Below are 18,847 nucleotides of genomic sequence, written 5' to 3' on the forward strand. Positions count from 1 at the left end.
CCTTAGAGCAGGGCTTGCCTGTGGGGAGGCACCGTAGCTGCCCCAGTGTTCACCTGCTGCTCCGCAGATGTCTGAGCCCCAGGCACAAACCCCAGGGCTTGGTCTGGCTCTGTGGCTGCATGGCTCTGCCAGCCTGAATGACAGAAGGGTTTTACCCTGTATGAAAACCAGCCAGGGCCGCTCCTATCCAGGGGTGCCTCAGCCAGCGAGTCAAGCGTCTGCGTCTTTGCACTCCTGCTTATTACCACGCACGGCAGGCGACCATCATCTCTAAGGGTGCTGCCTGTCATGGCTTCCATGGTGCATCACAGCCAGACTTTGCACAGCACCCAGTCAGGAAGAAATCCTAAGAGTAGCAGAGGACCCCCCATCACCCACCCCACTCCCAGTCAACGAAGAACAGACTAGGCCAAGCACTGGAGAACGTACACAGCTGGTGTGAATTGGTGCAGGCTGAAGGCCTGGTCCGGAGGGGCTTGTCATGTAAGTTAAAGTCTTCATCAGCGTTTCACCCAGTTGAATTTTCGACTTAAAAACTCCCAAATTCATTCATTCCATCCATGTACTTACAGGATCTGTCCATCTGTTCTAGGTACCGTCACTGCAGAGTCTGAGCCCCTCAGTGCAGAGGGCTCTGTACTCTGTAAATACGGTAAACGCGATTCTGCTCCCCTTAGTGCCAACTGGACAGCAAGACACCCAGAGCGTTAAATCAGCCCCCCACATCAGAGCACTGGCCTGTGCAAACCACCCCCATTGCTCTTCCTGGAGGAGTCATAGGTTCTAGGACTGGAAGGGACCTCGAGAGGTCATCGAGTCCAGTCCCCTGCCCTCATGGCGGGACCAAATACTGTCTAGGATGTCCTCTAGGCCAGCGGGTCTCACCGTTTTGGGCTCAGGACCCATTGGTAAATGTTGATGACCTGTTGCCACCCAGTAAATAGTCTGGGGGTGGAGGCCCTGGAGCGGGTTTGGTTGGATCCTGCCTCCTGGGAGAGGGTTGGGCCCTGCCCAGCACTCACCCCGCAGTGGCGGCTCCTGTAGCCCCTTGTGCTGTGGGGCTGGCTGGGCTTGGCTCTCCGCTCTGGGCATCACAACCTCTGGGGCTGCAGCGCCGCTCAGGTTTGGCCCTGCACCCCTGACTGTACCAAATGTGTGCGAGAGGAGTTGTGACCTGGCTCATGGGGTGACAGGGCCACTCACTCAGATTTGGCCTAGCCGGGGTCCCGTTGCCATGACGGCTGGGCCAAACCTGCGTGGCGCTGGGGCCAAACCTGAGTGGTGCTGGGACCCCAGAGGCTGCAGTGCCTGGGGCAGGAAGCCAAGCCCAGCCAGCCTCATGGGGCAGGAGCTGTCACATGACCCTTTGAAACATTCCGGTGACCCAATTTTGGGTCCGTGAACCCCGGCTCTAGGCAATAGAAGAGCATCAGCAACAGGCCGGCTGGTGCAATGAACTTAAATCACTCGGGAAAGCTGTGTGATACCCGGGTAGCAGGGCTGGTGAATGTTGTGCTGAAGTCATTTGGGCCAGATCCTCAGCTGGTGTCAATCAACCTAGCTCCACTGCAGCGCTAGGCTGATTGACACCAGAGGAGTACCTGACCCAATAGACATTGTATTCGCTTATACCAGGATTGACCTTATAGCCCCTGGGCCAAACTTTGCCCAGCCAATGGGATTGCTTGGGTGCAAATATGGGCAGAATTGGACCCGGCAAAGCAATTACCTCTTCACAGGGGTTGTGTGAAGTTGCAGGGGTGTAAACCCAAAGTGATTTCAGTGGGGTTACTCCTGATTTACACAGGTGTAGCCTGGAGCAGAGTTTGGCCCTTAAGCTGTATCTTGCAGCAGAACACTCATTGCCAGTGTCAGGTTTCAGCAGTGGGAGGGGGCTGATGCCGTCCTTATGGAGCTCACATGCGAGAGGGGAGAGGGTGGGAGCCCGGATCCAGTCCTGGCACTCAACAGGGACCCGTGGCAGATGGTCTGGAGAGGCAGAGAACGGCCAGTTCCCGCTCACCTGCTTGCATTGGGTTCATCATCCCTCAAGGTCTGGTGGAATCGGAGCCCTTCCTGGCTTGCCCCTCACAGAGCTGGGAGGAGATTGTTAAATCAACCTGAGAGTTTTGTCTGAGATCTGGGGAGCTGGCCCTGTGGCTTCGAGCCTGCTGAACCTATCTGCGGATTATTAATATCGTCTCAAGATCTAACTATGGGAGGAAAGCTGGTTTAATGGACAGGGCAGTAGCATGGGGCACACAAGACCTGCGTTCAGTTCCTGGCTCTGCTGCAAATGACCCTTGGGCACATCCCTCAATTTACACTGCGCCTCCAGCCAATGGAGATGATGCATCCGCACCTTGCAGGATAAAGGCTGAGAGGTGTTCAGTTACTCTGGTGATAAGGGGCTGCATACGTAGAATCAGAAAAGGGGGCAGGGTAGGAATCTTATGGGGTAGTTTCCAAAGACATTCTTTGGCGCCAACTGGGGTTAAAATGTCTTAAGGTAGGTCTACACTGGGGTGGGGGGTTTCGACCTAAGATATGCAACTTCAGCTACGTATCTTAGGTTGATTTACCTGGCTGTGAGGAAGGCGGCGAGTCAATCGCTGCTGCTTCCCTGTCGACTCCGCTTCCCCCTCTCCCCACAGTGGAGTTCCAGAGTCGACGGCAGAGCGATCGGGGATCGATTTTATCGCGTCTACACGAGAGCCCAGTTTCTAAAGTGACAGGCACTTCGGCGCCCAAGTCTCACTGAAAGTCAATGGGCCTTACCGTCACCGAAGGTTATGTCTACACAGCAAGCAGAAACCAGCAGCAGTGAGTCTTGGAGCCCGAGCCTACAGGCTAGGCCTCATGCTATGGTGCTAATCACAGCTGTGTAGATGTTTGGCCCGGGCTGGAGCCCCGGCTCTGAAGCCTACGAGGGGGTGAGGTTCAGCGCCCGAGCCTGAACCTCTGCAGAGCTCTTTTTAGCGCTGTAGTGCAAGCCCCGGGAACCCTAGCCTGTAGATCCGGGCTCCGAGACTCGCTGCCATGGGTTTCTGCTTGCCATGTAGACGTACCCACAGGTGCTCAGGAGCCTTTGAAAACCCACACCACTCTCTGCAGCTAGTCTGCCTTGCAGGGGTGTTCCTTTAGACATCCCAAGCTGGGCAGGATTGACCGTATAGCCTCCTATGGGAGTCTTCTGGGAAACTCACGTGCTGCCAGGAGTGAGCCTCTAAGTCAGTGCTCCAGGAGGGGGCTAGTGGGAGCTGTGCTGCTGAAGGTTTGTACCCCATTAGGTCTGGTTTCTGCCTGCATTGTACAGCTGAACTATCTGCTGCCTCACGTAGCTGGGGGAACTCGGCAAAGGCTTTTGGAAGGTCTGAACAGTGATGGCAAATGTGGTGCTCCTTCTCCCCTCCACTGAATGAGGAGGGGCTGCTGAACCATAAAGGGCCAGATTTCCGAGTGCTCAGCACCCCCCCAGCTTCTCAAAAGAGCTCAGCTCTTGCTGTGACATTGATGGGCAGATCTTCAAATGAGGTCTACACCAAAAGCCCTGAGCTCTTGCAAATCTAGCCCCTAGTGCCGACGACTTCAGTGCAAATGACACAGGACAAAGTTGAATAGCACAGTGCAATAAAAGACTTTATTGGCCACATATTTACAGTGCTCTCAAAGGGCTGTTCCTTTACATTTTGTAATGATTTTCTGAGGTGCTGCAGCATGTAAGCAACATACTCGCTGTTAGACTCATCTCTGATCTTGCTTCCTTCCCTCAGTAGAACTGGTGCTTCCCCTGTTGCTGCCTGTTTGCCAAATGCATCAGCTTGAGCAGGAAGTCACTCGCTGAGCCATCCAGCACAGTCAGGTTCTTCTCTGAGGGCTCTCGACTTCTGTCACTATCGTCATCCAGGCAAATGGTATCCATGGTGCAGCTCTCTTCAAAACAAGAAAAGAAAACCACAGTGTTATCACTGATCTTACATGAAGCAGTGGATTCCAGGGATTGGTGTCATAGGCTGTGATCCCATGCACTTTCTTAAACAGAAGGGACTTATTAAACAGAAAAGCTACAACTACAGCCACAAAAAGACTTCCACAGAGCTTTTGTTCCAGCTTTGTCTCCCTTGTTTACCAGGGACCACAACCTGTCTGGAACTCACTATAGCAAACAGAAACAACTAGTGGATGAATAACATTTTGCTGGCAAATACCTTACAAATAGAAGTTAGGAGTGGGGGGACCGGGAATTCCTGAGTTGTAATCCTAGCTCTGACACTGATATACTATGTAGACTTGGGCAAATCAATTCACCTCTCTGTGCCTCAGTTTCCCCATCTGGAAGATCGGGATTATAGTAATACTTTTACAAACCTACCTTTGAGTCTGGCAGGCTCTTTAGTTAATGCTCGTAAAGAGCTTTGAAGATGTAAAGTGTCATATTAGCCATAGGCTTTTGTGTTGAGTCAAATCCTGAAATCCTTACTCATGCAAAATGCTCATTGAGGTCAGATACTCAGTCCTTACTCATGCAACACCCTCCCCCCCCAACCAGGATATTTCCAGAAATGGTCCAATCCAAGAGTCAAGCAGTTGACATTCTGGATCATACCATCTCATTGATTATCTGGCTTCTGACGGGGGCCAATATCTGCCCATTCCCCATCTCTACAGTGGGGCTAACAGCACTTCCCTACATCACAGAGGTGTTATGAGGAGAAGTCCATTAAAGACTGTGAGGGGCTCAGCTACTACAGAGATGGGGGCCAGTGAAGTACCCAGAAGAGGAGATGATCCCCTAGGGAAAGGCTGTTAGTATTTGAGGTATCTCCCCTCTCCATTGTATTTGTTCTGGGTATGGGGGTGCGCCTCTATTACCATCATTGCAGCACACGCCGGGAGCGGCGCATCTCCCTCCTGAGCTGCAGGCTTTGCCGCCGGCCTCGCAAGGGGAAGGCAGGTAGTTTTCTTCCACGCAGCGCAGGGTTTCAGAAGTGCCCACGTAGCAGCCGAGCTCCTCTCCACAGCAGATGTTGGGGCCAAAGCAATGCCCTCTGTTCCCGGGACCACAGGGTATGCACTGGGGAGACAGGAGACAGATCAGCGAGGCAGGGGCTGCATGGGGAGGGGGAGGTTCATTCTCAGGGAACAGCTAAACCCCTCGTGCATGCTCTGAGCATGGGGCCTGATCTCACCGGTGGGAATCAGAGGTGAGTCCATGGAGTAACCAGCCAGGAGAATCGGGTGCGTGAATGGGAAGCTGTTATAACCAGTGAACCAGGTCTGAAGGTTGTGGGCCAGGTCCTGCTCCCCATTGAAATAAACGGCAAAATTCCCATTGTGTTGAATGGCGGTTAATTCTTAGCTGATTTTATGGGCCAACTCCTTCAGCAGGCGTTTAACCTGAGCTAGGAGGCAGGATTGGTATTAGCAGTCATAGTTAGCGCTTGGTATTAGCAGTCATAGTTTTTGTCCAAAAACCAGGAGACAGAAACAGCCTATTGGATTGTCTGCTTTTTCCCTTGTTGGCAATACAAGATTGTGTCCCCTTTTTGTTCAGTCTTGTTTTAAATGTCTCTTACAATTTGGCTTCCACCACAGTGTATGGAAGCCAATGTCATTCATACATGGTGGTGGCTCGTTTGCAAAGATGCCTTCAAGCCTTAAAGGAATTAGCGCCAAGCTGTAGAATGAGGATGCTTTCAGGGCTACATCAATTCTTCTCCCATGTTTAGAACTCCCTAGTCAATGGAATTTCTTCCCCACTAGAATTTTCAATATGTTGGTTTATTGCATTATGGGGTAAAGAGGTACAAGTGCTCTTCTCAGTACAGCTCTGCTGAGACCACCAAAGGAACAGAGCATTCAGTTCCTGGCACCTCATTAACAGAATGATATTAATTAATTAGAAGCAGTTCAAAGAAGAGCAGCAAAAAGTAATCGGGGGCTGGAGGGACAGTCTTGCAAAGAGAGAGTTAAATATGGGCAGGCTGGCTAAGCAATGACTAAGGGTAGGAGGGTATGCATGATTCTACAAACATTGAAACAGGTCAGTGGAACCAATCCTAGCACAGTGCGTTTTGTGTGTGTGTCCAGCCACTGGAGGATAACAACCTACTGCTATTAACAGTAACAGAGTTATCCCTTTAGCTCAAGTGCTAGAGATCAGGGTTGTAGTGCTGAAGGTCTGGGGGTCAACCTGGCTGCTGACCTCTTGGGAGGGATGGGGGTCATTACATTCAAGCGGGTGGGAGGAATTACTTAGGATAGTACAGAGGAGGAAGAGCTAGAAGTGATGGGCGTCGCATTAAGAAAGAACAGAGGAATTGCCAGATTGGCTCAGACCCATGGTCCATCCAGCCCAGTATCTGGTCTCTGACTATGGCCAGAACCAGATGCTTCAGAAGAAGGTGCAAGAGCCCCACAGTAGACAGATGTGGGATAATCTGCCCCCGGCATTAGGGCTTCTTCTAGTCTCTACTAGGGATTGGCTTAACCGCTGCAGTATGGGAGTTAGTATCCCTTCCACAATGTATGTCGTTAACTATTTTAATACTGGATGGTCTCATTAGCCATATGAGAGCAGAGAGGACTTAAGATGAATAGCAAATAAAACAGCCTAACAGAAAGCTCACCTTGGCTCTGCAATGGCCTCCTAAGGGAAGGAGTAGCCTCTCCACCACTCAGGCAGATTTAGCCAGAAGAGAATGGCAGGCTGTGTTCAGTAGGGAACAAGCCTGTGTGGGCTGGGAGAGGTCACTCATTGACTAGAGCACTGGACTGGGCCTCAGGAGTCCTGGATTCAAGTCCTGACTCTGCTACTGGCCTGGTAGATAACCTTGAGTGGGTCACATCACCTTTCTGTGCCTCGGTTTCCCCATCTGTAAAATGGGGATAATGACACTGCCCTCCTTTGTAAAGCACTTTGAGATCTGCTGCTGATGAGCGATACATAAGAGACAGGCCTTATAATTAACTCCTGTGCTCTATAATCCATATAGCTCCAGCTCACCATTAGTGTAGGAAGCTTACTGTGAACCGTTACGTGAAGGGGCTACATTTTGCATCCTCTCTTCAGGATAAAAGGGAAAGGCTACTCAATGATGGGGAGCAACACAGGCACATGCTGTGTCTCTTTGTGTCAAAGGCCCCCTCATTTAATAACTGCCCACCAGCAGTGGGATCATGGCTACACACAAACCACAGGGGAAAGTAATTACTAAGGATAAGATTTTGTCACGGAGGTCACAGATTGCGTGACTTTCAGTGATCTCCATGACATTTTCTGCCTTGGGGTGGCGAGGGGCCCTGCGGCTGTCAGCCACCGCCGTAGGCAGTGGAGGCTGGCACTGGTAGTGTCTTCCACCCCCGGTACACTCCCCCCTCATATTTTCAGTAAAAGTCACAGCTAGGTCGCGGGCTTCTGTGAATGTTTGTTTCTTGCCCATGTCCTGTCCGTGAGTTTTACTAAAAATAACTGTGACAAAATCTTAACCTTAGTAATTACACGTAGAAGCCACATCAGTCAGCCACAGTGAATCCTACTGAAATGGAAAATTAAATTGTGGTCTGGAAATGTTTGCACATTCAGCCATGACCTTTTCTTCTATATGGTGACTGGGGACACTTTGAAATGTTGATCAGAAGGAACTGGTTTAAAAAGGCTCTGAATGAGCAGCACAGTGGCTCTGTCCATGGTGCTTAATTTGTTAGGTCCTTTAATCTAATGGCCCGAAAACTTTTGGGACCAAATTTCCATAGGTGGACAAGCCACCATACATCAGAGACGTTGTCTAGAAACCAAGTCAGCCACAACAGGAAGAGGCAATCACATTAACTTTGGTTATTTTAAATCCTCTTGATATAACCTGCCTGTCGATACATTGATATATAATTTCTCAGGTAACTAACTGTTGTGTTCAGATCTGCTCAAAATGTGGTAGACTCAAAATGAAATGGTGTGAAACACTTTGCTACAACTGAAATGGTTTAAGTAAGTAATACAGTAGTGCCTCATGTAAATCAATGTGCGTTTAAAAGGCACTGGTGCTAGTACTGTTATGATACAGCTTTTCTTTCTGAAATTACTCTAATTTCACACTTGCATTGAGGGTGACATCCAGACTTCATTGAAGTCAATGGCAAAACTCCCACTGACCAGTGTGGGGCCAGGATTTCACCCTAAGTGCATCTGAAGGGCTGTAACTTAATTTGTTTTTCATCTGTTCTCTTTGCACAAGAAATACAAGTACTGGGTTCTCGGGGGCCAGATCCGTAGCTGGTGTTCTCATTGCTCTATTGAAGATGATTTACACCAGCTGAGGATTTGGCACTTCAAATGGGCTTCAGATGCCCTCTCTCTGTTAGTGCGTTAGTGAGGCTGTTAGAACTAGCAACAGAGCAAACCTTCGGTTCATTAATCACAAGTCAAAAGAACTATTCAAGTTTGCGGAGTCAGATTGCATTAAAAGGGTATTAGGTGGCAGAAGGAAATCACGAATGTCAGCTACTCCTCTTTAGGAGGTGCAGCCCCTGTTTTAGTAGGGTGCCAATCGTTTTACCACTTCCCTCCCATCCCCCACAGTTTCCCAGTCCAAAGAATGTCAGTCGATTTAAAGACTGGCGCCCTATTTTTCTCCCTCGCTTTTCTGTCTGCAGCTTCCAATTAGGGGCCGAGGGGTGGAACTGGGAACTTAGAGGCACCTTTCCTAAATCGAAATAAAGATTTTCCCCCCTTTGTCTCCTAAGAAGCATCAATGCAAAGCTCTTTCACTCAAAGCAATGTAACTTCTTTTCTGTAAAGAAAGCAAGCTGGAGCGAGAACTAGAAGCTTTAAATAATGCCTCTCTGATCTTCAGGGCAATGAGCTGAATCTAGCTGCCAGCCAGTGAGGCGTTTGCCCCTGTCTCTCTCACACCCAGAACTCAAATTGAGTTTGCCTAACACACCCAGGACTGGAAGACAGACAGTCCTTGTGCCCAGAGTATTGAAGTACAATCTCTCTCTCTCTTGCACACACACGAGTGTGCACACACACGCACGCATGCACACACACTCTGTACTGGAACACAGTTCACCACACTGTGAAGAATGAGCTCCCCCCCCACGCACATTGCAAGCAGCCCCTCTCGTACCTGTCTGATCTCTGTGTCGGGCAAGGCTCTCTTCCCTCCTCGAGGGCAGTTCTGGATGTAGCAGGCTGAAGACAAGGCGAGAAGACAGAGGAAGTGGACTGGCAGAGAGGTTTTGGGCATCTTGAAGGGGGCTGCCAGGCTCTCACACGCACAGAGAGAAGCTTTCTTTGCTTTCCAGCCTCCTGTTTGCAGCTGGCTCCTTTCTGGACCAGCTGCCTATTTATACCCCTCCTGGTGCCGATGTAACGCCTTTCTTGGCCTTTGTCACCACTGCCGGGGGAGAGGAGGGGGGGGCTTTTTTAATAAAAAAACCTCTTTCCCAAACTAGACTCAAAGCAAATACTGTAATTGAGGTGATTCAGTGCAGAGGCACAAACAGCCAGCCCGGGCTCAACAGCTCCTCTGAGCCTTAGCTGGGTGCTGATGAATAATTCTTCCTTCCAGCCCCGTGCGAAATCCCAGCACATTGGGGGGGAAGGATAGCGGGGGGCTGGGTCTGATTCCGAGCTCACTCAGGCCTGTGCCAGTCCAGAGTGCCTTCACTGATGTCAGTGGAGCAGCCCGTGAACACAAGGGGAACCAGACCCAGCCATTTCCTCCGGTTTGACACGTGGGGCCAAATCTACAACCGGTGTAACTGAAATCGCTGGCCCTGTGTTGATTTGCCCCAGCTGAGCATCCAGCTCCCACAGCTTATTGACTCCTAAGGGTAAAAGGCCTTTTCCTCCTTGGCTTGCACCACTTGGGGCAATCCTGTGCTGACCCCCGTCTAGAAACCTGGGGGCACACAGCAGACGCAGAGGGCAGTTGAGGCTCCGGATATAAAATGTGTTTTGGGATGCGTTTGCTGGACTCGTTTATGGGCTCTGCTTATTGAGGGCTGAGTCCTGCTGCCCCTTACTCAGGGGAATAAGCCTCGCTCACCTAACCCAGATTGGGGCTTCTGGGCTGGTTCGCCAGTGTGGGGCTGCTGCTGAATGCCACTCATGCAAGCTCAGACTCAGGCTTTCTGGGTTTTATTCACCTGCTTCACCGTGCACAGCCGTTCACCCTTGTGCCCTCCCGTTGCACAGGTGTAAAGGCTGGAGCAAGGTGCAAGGCCGTGGCGAATCAGGCTCATTGCTTTCACACCCGTCTCTGAAGCCCCTGCCACTCCACTGGTGCTGTATAAATAGGTAGGTGACTTGCAAAGGCAGCCACAATTGAGGTTAAACTCGAGCCACATGACGTTAACCCTGGCATGAAGGGTCCCTTTTATCCAACAATGCTAGCTCGCGCTAGCGTATATTAATGATTGCTACCCTGGGGCTCCATTGTGCTAGGTGCGGTACAAACATAGTGAGAGACAGGCCCTGCACCCAAGAGTTTACAATCCAAATAAACAAGACAGAAAGAAACAGACACACAAACTCGTCCAATACAACAGAGCCAGGAACAGGACCCAGCTCGCCTGAGTCCCACTCCAGGGTGTTTAACTACCAGACCGGACTGTTTTCCGGCAGCTTTTCTGCTGTGCAGGGAACATTTACCACGCTGCACCAAGACGTGTGCCTTTTGTTTCTGCCTGGCGGTTTAGTTATAGCAAGGCGAGGAGGGAGACACCACAGCAATTACATCTCTGGGGTAAATCCCAAAATCACTAGTCAGGAAAAACTCCCACAAGGCACTTAGTAGTTTGTGTTCTGGCCACTCTCTCTAAAGGCTGAGTAACTTCCCAGCCCCAAAGAATGTATTGTTCTGCTACTGGCCACTGTGGGAAAGAGGCTATGGAATTAGAGAGACCTCAGCCTCCATGTTACAGTTCCAGGTCTAGTCGGCCCTCTCCTCATGTGTACATTTTGCTATGGCTTGCATTATTGCTCATTTGCTCTTTGTGTCTATAGCTATATAATTATACACAATGTTGAGGTCATTAATGTTGCAAAGTCAAGCACTCCAAAGGTGGGAAATGCCAAAATTAAGGTTCCCATCCCCTCCAACTTGTCTCTGCCCCAGTCGTGTCTCTTCCCTACCACTGGCTTCCTGTCCCACTCCCAGGCTTCTTGCCCAGCCATCAGTCCTAGTTTCCCTCCCCTCCTCAGCACCCAGGCTCCCCGTGTCCTCCTCCCTGTCAACCGCCAATCCCTTTCTTCCACAATGGTTCTCAGGAGGCTGCTCTCCCTCACTGCAGGTTTAGCTCCTGGTCCCTCTGCATCGGAATCAGACAGCTTCCTCCTCCACACTGCCTGGGCCCAGCAGACAGAGCATCGTGGGCCCCGGCCAGCCAGGCCCCTTGCTTTCAGTTCAGATGCCTGAAGTGGGAAGCCTGGCAGACATGGAGCGTTTCAGCCCAAACAGTAAGAGTTTGGCAAAGTTCTAAGCAACTGAAAACAGGGTCTTACCATGAGAAGTGTTGGGCAATCTTAATAATAGGGGGGTGGTAGTGATAAATATATTCTTAACCTCCAGCTTCAAACCCCAGGAGATTCATAGATAAGTCACTAGCCAGCCAGGGACAGAAGCACAAAGCCTTGGTTAACTACTACAGCAGACGTGTCTGACTTTCACTGGGCGTGTGGAATTTTAGCCAACGGTCCCAACAATACTCTACAGTCATACGGTGTGTGGAGAGACTGAGGGACGGGGACCGGTCCAGCTCATCCAAACACATTGCAGAGCAGACGAGCCTGGAGCAGCTTGAATGATGTTGTCACATTCCTCGCTCTCCTGTGTGTGAGGATGCAGCTACCATGGTGACAGCGGCAATGGGAGACCTAGCTACCTCAGTGCTCTGGATTGAGGTCAGACGTGTGCCTGGCCTCTGAGGGAGGGGAACTCCGGGCCTGCACCTTGGTCTGACCCAGGCTGTGACCAGTAGAGACAACGACAGAAGCCCTTTCTCCGCAGGTCAGCGGTGGGCTGCTCTGGGGTATGTATGTGTGTGTAAAACGGATTCCTGCTCTTTTTACAGAGCAGCCCATGAGCAGCTGATGCACTGGGTCCTTCCTAGGGGACTGGTTTGGAGCAATCCTGGGTCCCACTCGGTTACGAGCTGGAGCCGGTTGTGTGGACTTTGCATGGTGAAGAAATCGTCTAGCCCTGGGTCTCAGAGGGCGGCACGACTAGTACAGCTGAAAGCTGAGTAGGGCCAGTGCCACCTCTGGAGGATCTTATGAAGGGATTGTGAGGCTTTTAAAGGCAGATTTGATAAAGAGGCCAGTTTAAGATGGGGAACAGTGTGACTATAGGGGTTTGGAACGGGTCCCATATGAGGAGAGATTAAAGAGACTAGGACTTTTCAGCTTGGAAAAGAGGAGACTAAGGGGGGATATGATAGAGGTATATAAAATCATGAGTGGTGTGGAGAAAGTCAATAAGGAAAAGTTATTTACTTGTTCCCATAATACAAGAACTAGGGGTCACCAAATGAAATTAATGGGCAGCAGGTTTAAAACAAATAAAAGGAAGTTCTTCTTCACACGGTGCACAGTCAACTTGTGGAACTCCTTGCCTGAGGAGATTGTGAAGGGTGGGACTATAACAGCGTTTAGACGAGAACTGGATAAATTCATGGAGGTTAAGTCCATTAATGGCTATTAGCCAGGATGGGTAAGGAATGGTATCTCTAGCCTCTGTTTGTCAGAGGGTGGAGATGGATGGCAGGAGACAGCTCACTTGATCATTGCCTGTTAGGTTCACTCCCTCTGCGGCACCTGGCATTGGCCACTGTCGGTAGACAGATACTAGGCTAGATGGACCTTTGGTCTGACACAGTGCGGCCGTTCTTATGACTCTTCCAGAGAAGAGCATGGGTGGATGCAGGACCAGTGCAACCATTTAGGTGACCTAGGCGGTCGCCTAGGGCACTAGGATTTGGGGGGCGCCATTTTCTTCGGCAGCGACCACAGCTGCTGGATCTTCGTCTGTCCTGGTCACCACCAGCATTTAGGCGGAGGGAGCTGGGGCAGGGGAGCACGGGGAGGGCTGCCTGCAGCAAGTAAGGGGGGGGCACACAGGGGAACTCCCTGCCCCAGCTCGCCCCTGCCCCGCCTCCTCCCCAAGCACGCCGTGGCTGCTTCACTTCTCCCGCCTCCCAGGCTTGTGGCGCCAATCAGCTTAGGTGCCACAAGCCTGGGAGGCGGGAGAAGTGAAGCAGCGACGGCGTGCTCGGGGTGCTCATGCTCGTGTGCATAGCAGGGGTGAGCTGGGGCGGGGGGGTGCCTCAGGGCGGAAGGCGGGGGGTGGGGAGCTGCCGCAAGGGGGGCACATCAGGGCAGGGGGGGAAGCTGCCGTGGGGCGGGGAGGGCGCCTCAGGGCAGGGCGCGGGGGCGGGGGATGGCGCAAGGTGGAAGTTTCGCCTAGGGCGCGAAACATCCCTGCCCCGGCCCTGGGTGGATGGTTAAAGTGCTGGCTCAGGAATGGGGAGGCTCTTGGTTCATTTTGCAGCTCTGCGCCTCCGTTCCCAGCTGGCCAATGAGAGCAACCCACGCTTAGGCTGGAAGGTCTTTGGGGCACAAGCTGGCTACATTACCCACTGCAATGGGGCCCTGAGCGTGGCCGTGCCCTCTGGGTCCCACTGTACCACAGGGACCCTAGGCACAGTGCTGAGGTTCAGCTCTGCCTAGGCAAGACACACGTCTGTTGACTTATCTTGGTTCTCACCCCCCCCGCCCCGCATTTGCCTCCACATTGCAGCCTCTCTCCAAGCCCTGTTCAGCCCCTCCCCTCGTTCTGCTTGCAGGGGATGAGCCAGCCGCCGATGCCGTGGCCCCCTCTGAAGTCAGTCGCCGTCACGCAACACCAAAGCCAGCAGCCACCCACGCTTGGCTGGCTTAGCTGGTAGCTCATCCTATTCTCACACATTCATCCCCTGCTTTCTCCATGATCAAGGGGGCTGGGCTGGGGGGGGTAGATACCTTGCTGGGTGATGAAGAACATCTGGGCACCATCGGAGACACACCTTCTCCTGGCCCCACCCACGCCACCGTCCCAACAACCCCCAGCACGATTTGACTCAGCAACACCCCAGAGATGGGCCCACACAGCATTTCGCCCCAACCCCTTCTTCACACACTGGCACTCATCTGCCAGGTCTACTGCCCACCCCATGGTGCTGAGCTTTACCTCGCTCCCCCCCCCCCGGTTGGGTGATCACCCTCCCCCCCCACCATAGCACTGTAGCACCCCTGGGCCCTTGGACAGCGCCAGCCCTAGCCCAAAGATGGAGGCTCTAGACAGGTGCAAAGGTTCACTGGAGACGTTGGAGTTTGGCACTGGTATTGCATACGGACGCCATCCCCTGCCCCGGGGGAGGAGATCTGCCCCCTGGGCCCCTGTCAGGACCGTCACGGCAAGATAGTCTGACATCAGGAAACGCCTCCCAGCCCCCTCCGGTGAGACTGTACGAGCAGGGCAAGGGGAGCCATAGCATGACAGACCACCCCCCTCCCCATGCCAGTGGTTAGGGGCCCTCCCGCCCACAACGGAAACACTCTGAGTGCAATACCCTCCTCTGCCACAAATGTCCTGTGTCACGTTGGCCAGTCACTGAGGCTTGGGTTTGCACACAAATGTCAACAGTGACCATCAATAGGATTTAGGTGCCTAAGTGCCTAAATCCCTTTTACAAAATGAGGCTCCTAAATCAGGGTGAGCGGGTGCAATGTTGAGTGCAACAATGCCAAAATACCTTTAGAAAGTTAAGCCTTAGTCTAGCCCTGTGTCTCATGGCCCCATCTGTAAAATGGGGCGACAAGCCCAGTCCCACCGCATGATGGTGCTATGTAGCTAAATGCATTAAAGATTGTGAGCCACTCAGTACAGGGGTGGGGAGTGTATGAATACCTAAGACAAGGACGAACACTCAGGCAAATAGGACCTCAGCTAGACCCATTCCTAGGCTGCCTATCAACCTGCTGTGCTTTCTAACCCCACGCCCTGCTTCTGTCTCCTCCCTTGACCTTTATGTCTCTAGCTCAGAGGTTTGCTGTGATGCGCTCGTTCAGGACTGCAAAGGGCTCAAAGTATGGATGAGGGGAGGCCATATGAGCCAATGGGTAAAGCCTGAAGTGGGGAGTCAGGCAATCTAGCTTTATTTCCAGCTCTGTCCATAACTTGCTGTGATAGCTCTGTGCCGCAGTTTCCCTGCCTTTGAAACAGACATAACAGTGTCGCCCCCCCCCCCTTTGTAAAGCATGTGGAACTTTACAAGTGAAACACGTCACATACAGTCTAAATGCTCTTACATGTATTCGACTATGTGCCAGCCTGCGGTCTTCCGATTCCCTGATTGGTCGGAATGCGTGCAGCGTTTACATTGCGTGGAGTGAATCCAACGCCTGATGTTGTGCGCCAAAGCCTCCACTGGCCAGTTCACACCAGCTGAGGCTCTCACATACACACCAGTAGCATTTGCCAAGGCAGTGGGTCTCAACCAGGGGTTACACATACCCCTGGGGATACACAAAGGTCTTCCAGGGGGTACTCAGCTCATGTAGATCAGGGTTGCTCAACCTGGGGGTTGCAGCCCCAAGAGGGAGGTCATGTGACAGGTTTAAGGGGACTGCAAGTGCACAGCTGGCATCGGGACTGGCAAGCAGGGCAATTGCCCCGGGGCTCCATGCCACAGGGGACCCCGTAAAACTAAGCTACATGTGTCATCCCTGGGGCGTGGGCTTCAGTCCTGTTGTTTGGGCTTCAGATACGGCTCAGAAACGACATACAGGCTCAGTATAATATTTATATTCCAATCCATTCATTCTATGGTCAAAATGAGAACGTCTTCAGTACTAGTAAAGAGAACAGGAGCACTTGTGGCACCTTAGCGACTAACACATTTATTTCAGCATGAGCTTTCGTGGGCTACAGCCCACTTCATTGGATGCATAGAATGGAACACACAGTAAGAAGATACTTATACATCCAGAGAACATGAAACAATGGGTACTAGTGTGCTGGGTGGGACATGTTTGTATTTTTATGTCTGATTTTGGAAGCAAGTAGTTTTTAAGTGAGGTGAAACTTGGGGTGCGCAAGACAAATTAAACTCCTGAAAGGGGTATAGTCATCTGGCAAGGTTGAGAGCCACTGCTCCAAGGAACTGGCAGAGCTTTAAAACGCTTTCAACGCTAACACAAGAATCAAGGGTTGGTGTTTCATGAACAAGGCTGACTGGGGAGCATTAGCTGCATGTCACTCCTCCAGGCCCCTGCTCCATCTGCTGACTGCATCATGCCAAGTGGTTTTTTGGCCCTGACTTCTGCACCACGCAGATTTGTTTTTAGCGGCCTGCAGGCTGGTTCCCTGGCAGCCTGAGATTCCAAGCCTTTGCACCTGTGACAAATGCCTGGCTTGGTGGAGGTGGACCTAAATGAATCTCCTGATCACCCAGTGGAGCTGCTACAGTACCCAGCACCTATATTGGGGTGGCACCTCTGGGTTATAGCGGGGGGCCTACAAATGCACAACGAGACATCGTCCCAAAGAGCTTGCAACGTTGAACAGCTGCAGTGTGGCTGTTTTCAGTAGCGGAATGACTGCAACGGGGTTTTTGTTCTTAAATAAACTAAAACTCAGCAAAGCAAAAACCTCTCCCTGCGTGTGCAATTCTCGCCCTGGGGAGAGGATGAACCGCAGGTGACAGATGTCAATCACCTCGCTTGAGGCACTACTGGAAGGCTCTCAGATACTACAGCAGGCGACAGGTTAGTAGCCAGCCCTGTTCCCAGTTCTGCGGCTCTTTTCCGCCACTCCCCTCTGCTGCTAGTCTAGGAGCAGCGCTACTCCTGCTAGAGTGTTGGGACTGTACCATCAGAGCCTACAAGGCTGAACCAAGTGAGGGTCTGCGCTGCACTGCACCCTGGCTCTATGGGGCCCAGGCTTGTGGACTTGTTGTTTTCAAGCCTATGCCTGAGTGTCCACACTGCATTATAAACCTGGCCTTTACAGTCGCTGGGTCCCAGGGACTCTCAGCCACGTTAATGTGTCCTTACTGCACTATGCAGGCCTGACTCGGGTCTGCAACTTGACCTGCAAAATGACCAGGCTTGGACCGAGTCCCAGCAGGACTTTGGCTCAGACCCGTCCTCCTAGCCGGGTCCTAGACCCCAGGTACCGAGTGCTTGGTGACCCAAGTCGGACCGATTTGTTTGTGCATGGAAGGGGAGGTGTGGGCTCAGAGCCCGAGAATACTCTACAGTGCAGCCAGACGCCCTTAAGCTCCAGGGACCATCTAGTGCTGCAGGAAAGCAGGGCCGGCTTTAGGAAGCGCGGGGCCCCATTTGAACAGTTTCGACGGGGCCCTGGCAGGGATGACTAAAAAAAAAACACATGGCGCTTGTATTCACCGGGTGGCGCTCCAAGTCTTCGGCGGCGGGTCCTTCACTCGCGCCAGGTCTTCGGTGGCACTGAAGGACCTGCCGCCGAAGTGCTGCTGAAGACCTGGAGCGAGTGAAGGACCCCCCGCCGAAGACCAGAGCCCTGCCGGGTGAGTAAAAATTTAAAAGGCGCCTCTAGCCAGGGAAGGGATTCTCGGGCACTTGCCCCACCCCCCGGCGGCTCTGCCACTGGGCATGGGGCCCTCTTAGGCGCAGGGCCCGATTCGGGGGAATTGGTGGAATTGGCCTAAAGCCGGCCCTGTAGCACAAGACGTGTGATCTGAGCTGTTATGAAAACAGCGCTCCAGCAGGGCATGCGGAAGTGCTTTTAGCCAGCCAAAACAGACAGCTAAGCTCCAGGTCCCTAGAACTGTTAAAAATCCCCAGCACCTTCCATTAAAAGAGGGGAACGAATCCTGGGCTCTGCGCACATCCCAGGTTGGGTCGTTACGCTGACCCACTTATGAAGAGCCATTTCTTTGGTGGCCGTGGTCCTTGTTTCCCTTCACTAACTGCCCACCCGCAGATGGTGGGGGCGTGCGGATTTGGTTGCTCTTTGCAGCTGTCCAGTTAACATCGTTTAGCAAACGAATTCCTGCCTGCAGGTCGCTCACGAACGGCTCACTGCGCCTCCCGGTCCTGATATTTGCCCACTCTGCCAGTGGTCACTTTAAACTCAGGCCTGTTGCCTGACTGGATGCTCTAGCCTTTCTAAACCAGCTCTGCTTCTGTCTCAAAGGCCACACCGTCCATAGTCCCTTTCAGCTGAAGGCTGGTCCTGGTTGCCTCCTTCCTGCAGGGGGCTGCTCCCTTCCTTGGATCTGTTCCTGCTGGGAATGGGTGACAGGGGCTGGATCACCTGATTCCTTGTTCTGTTCATTCCCTCTGGGGCACCTGGCATTGGCCAATGTCAGAAGACAAGATACTGGGCTAGATGGACCTTTGGTCGACCCGGTATGGCCATTCCTATGTTCTTATGCACCGTTCCCTGATGCGCTTACTTCTTGGAGGTAATGGACAGGATACTCCTCTCACCAGTGTAAATCAGGAGTGGTCCCAATGAAGCCCTGATGGGAGAGAAGCAAAGGCTCTGTAGCTGGAAGAGCGCTTCCCCCCCCCGTCCCATTAACTAGTTACATTCCCAGCCGAACGGTCCTTCCCTTGGCAGTCGGTTTTTGTTTTGTTTTTCGCAGTGGAGGAAACAAGACCCGGTTTATCTGTATTATTGTTCCCATTGTTTTCATCCCCAGGCCTCTTCCTGGCAACACAAGCCCCAGAGCCAGGCGATTCCTGTGGTGTGGATCCCGGTGGGGCCGGGCCCAGGGCAGGCTCCAGCAGAGGGTGACCTTAGCAACGTGAAATTAA

The 18,847-nt window shown here is 52.3% G+C and overlaps 1 protein-coding gene across 1 annotated transcript; it reads right to left on the reverse strand.

Annotated features, from left to right (window-relative positions):
- Nucleotides 1-3,746: 3,746 nt before the first annotated feature.
- LOC123371859 (vasotocin-neurophysin VT-like) lies at nucleotides 3,747-11,354 on the reverse strand. Its single transcript, XM_045019735.1, has 4 exons — nucleotides 11,294-11,354; nucleotides 9,129-9,398; nucleotides 4,873-5,074; nucleotides 3,747-3,933 (listed from the first exon to the last, which is right to left on the reverse strand). Exons 2-4 carry the CDS (start codon nucleotides 9,246-9,248, stop codon nucleotides 3,770-3,772), a joined length of 486 nt encoding a protein of 161 aa, XP_044875670.1. The 5' UTR covers nucleotides 9,249-9,398; nucleotides 11,294-11,354; the 3' UTR covers nucleotides 3,747-3,769.
- Nucleotides 11,355-18,847: the final 7,493 nt, after the last annotated feature.

This window comes from Mauremys mutica, chromosome 5 (genome assembly GCF_020497125.1).
Source record: "Mauremys mutica isolate MM-2020 ecotype Southern chromosome 5, ASM2049712v1, whole genome shotgun sequence".
NCBI classification, from domain to species: Eukaryota; Metazoa; Chordata; order Testudines; family Geoemydidae; genus Mauremys; species Mauremys mutica.

Bases quoted from the DNA above. Each gene is read 5' to 3' on its own strand.
- LOC123371859 (XM_045019735.1), bottom strand. From the start codon at position 9,248: ATGCCCAAAACCTCTCTGCCAGTCCACTTCCTCTGTCTTCTCGCCTTG. The intron at 5,075-9,128 runs GTACGAGAGGGG...CTGTCTCCCCAG, and splicing joins CCGACACAGAGATCAGACAG to TGCATACCCTGTGGTCCCGG. The intron at 3,934-4,872 runs GTAATAGAGGCG...CTTGTTTTGAAG, and splicing joins CGGCGTGTGCTGCAATGATG to AGAGCTGCACCATGGATACC.